Source organism: Trypanosoma rangeli, assembly GCF_003719475.1.
Source record: "Trypanosoma rangeli strain AM80 chromosome Unknown Tra_15.4_contig_00395, whole genome shotgun sequence".
Taxonomy (NCBI): domain Eukaryota; phylum Euglenozoa; class Kinetoplastea; order Trypanosomatida; family Trypanosomatidae; genus Trypanosoma; species Trypanosoma rangeli.
In genome coordinates, this window is record NW_021706142.1 from 15,278 (window position 1) to 16,084 (window position 807).

The 807-nt window shown below is 62.0% G+C and overlaps 2 protein-coding genes across 2 annotated transcripts in view, besides 1 other annotated feature; both read left to right on the forward strand.

The window, feature by feature from the left end:
• The window catches only part of TraAM80_08279 (40S ribosomal protein S2), a gene marked incomplete at both ends in the record, with an annotated part of 486 nt that extends 474 nt beyond the window's left edge, over window positions 1-12 (forward strand). Inside the window, one exon of the mRNA XM_029385032.1 lies at window positions 1-12. This exon is cut by the window's left edge and continues 474 nt beyond it. Coding sequence (XP_029235115.1) covers window positions 1-12 — 12 coding nt within the window.
• A 37-nt stretch (window positions 13-49) lies between these two features.
• Window positions 50-108: a microsatellite.
• Window positions 109-208: 100 nt separating this feature from the next.
• TraAM80_08280 (40S ribosomal protein S2) lies at window positions 209-805 on the forward strand (the record flags this gene model as incomplete). Its single annotated transcript, XM_029385033.1, has 1 exon — window positions 209-805. The coding sequence occupies one exon, from the start codon at window positions 209-211 to the stop codon at window positions 803-805; it is 597 nt and encodes a 198-aa protein (XP_029235116.1).
• Between the last annotated feature and the right edge of the window lie 2 nt (window positions 806-807).

Below are 807 nucleotides of genomic sequence, written 5' to 3' on the forward strand. Positions count from 1 at the left end.
AACAATGGCTGACGCCCAACCCGCACCTTCTGGTGAACAGCGCGGCTTCGGCCGGGGCCGTGGTGGACGCGGCGGCCGTGGTGGCCGTGGTGGACGCGGTGGTCGCGGTGGCAGCAACGAGAAGGAGGAGTGGGTCCCTTGCACGAAGCTCGGGCGCCTTGTGAAGGAGCAGAAGATCAATTCACTGGAGGAGATCTTTCTCTTCTCGATGCCCATCAAGGAGCATCAGATTGTGGACCAGCTCATCAGTGAGAGTGAAATGCGCGACGAGCTGATGCTCATTGTCCCTGTGCAGAAGGCGACGTCAGCCGGTCAGCGCACGCGCTTCAAGGCCTTCAACATTGTTGGCGACGGCAATGGCCACATTGGTGTCGGCGCCCGCGTCGGCAAGGAGGTGTCGCTGGCCATTCGCGCCTCTATGATTGCGGCCAAGCTGAACATTGTTCCCGTGCGCCGCGGCTACTGGGGCAACAAGATTGGTGAGCCACACACAATCCCGATGAAGGTGACTGGCAAGTGCGGCTCCGTTGCCGTCCGCCTGGTCCCTGCGCCGCGTGGCACCGGCATCGTCGCTGCCCCCGTCCCGAAGAAGATTCTTGAGTTTGCTGGCGTGGAGGACGTGTACACGTCCTCCTGCGGCAAGACCCGCACGCGAGGCAACTTTATCATGGCGACATTTTACGCGCTGCGCAAGACGTACGGCTTCTTGACACCCGACCTTTGGGCCGAGACGGAGGTCTCGCGTGATCCCACGGATGAGCACTCGGACTTCCTCACCATGGGAGGCAAGATGATCGCCGCGTGAGG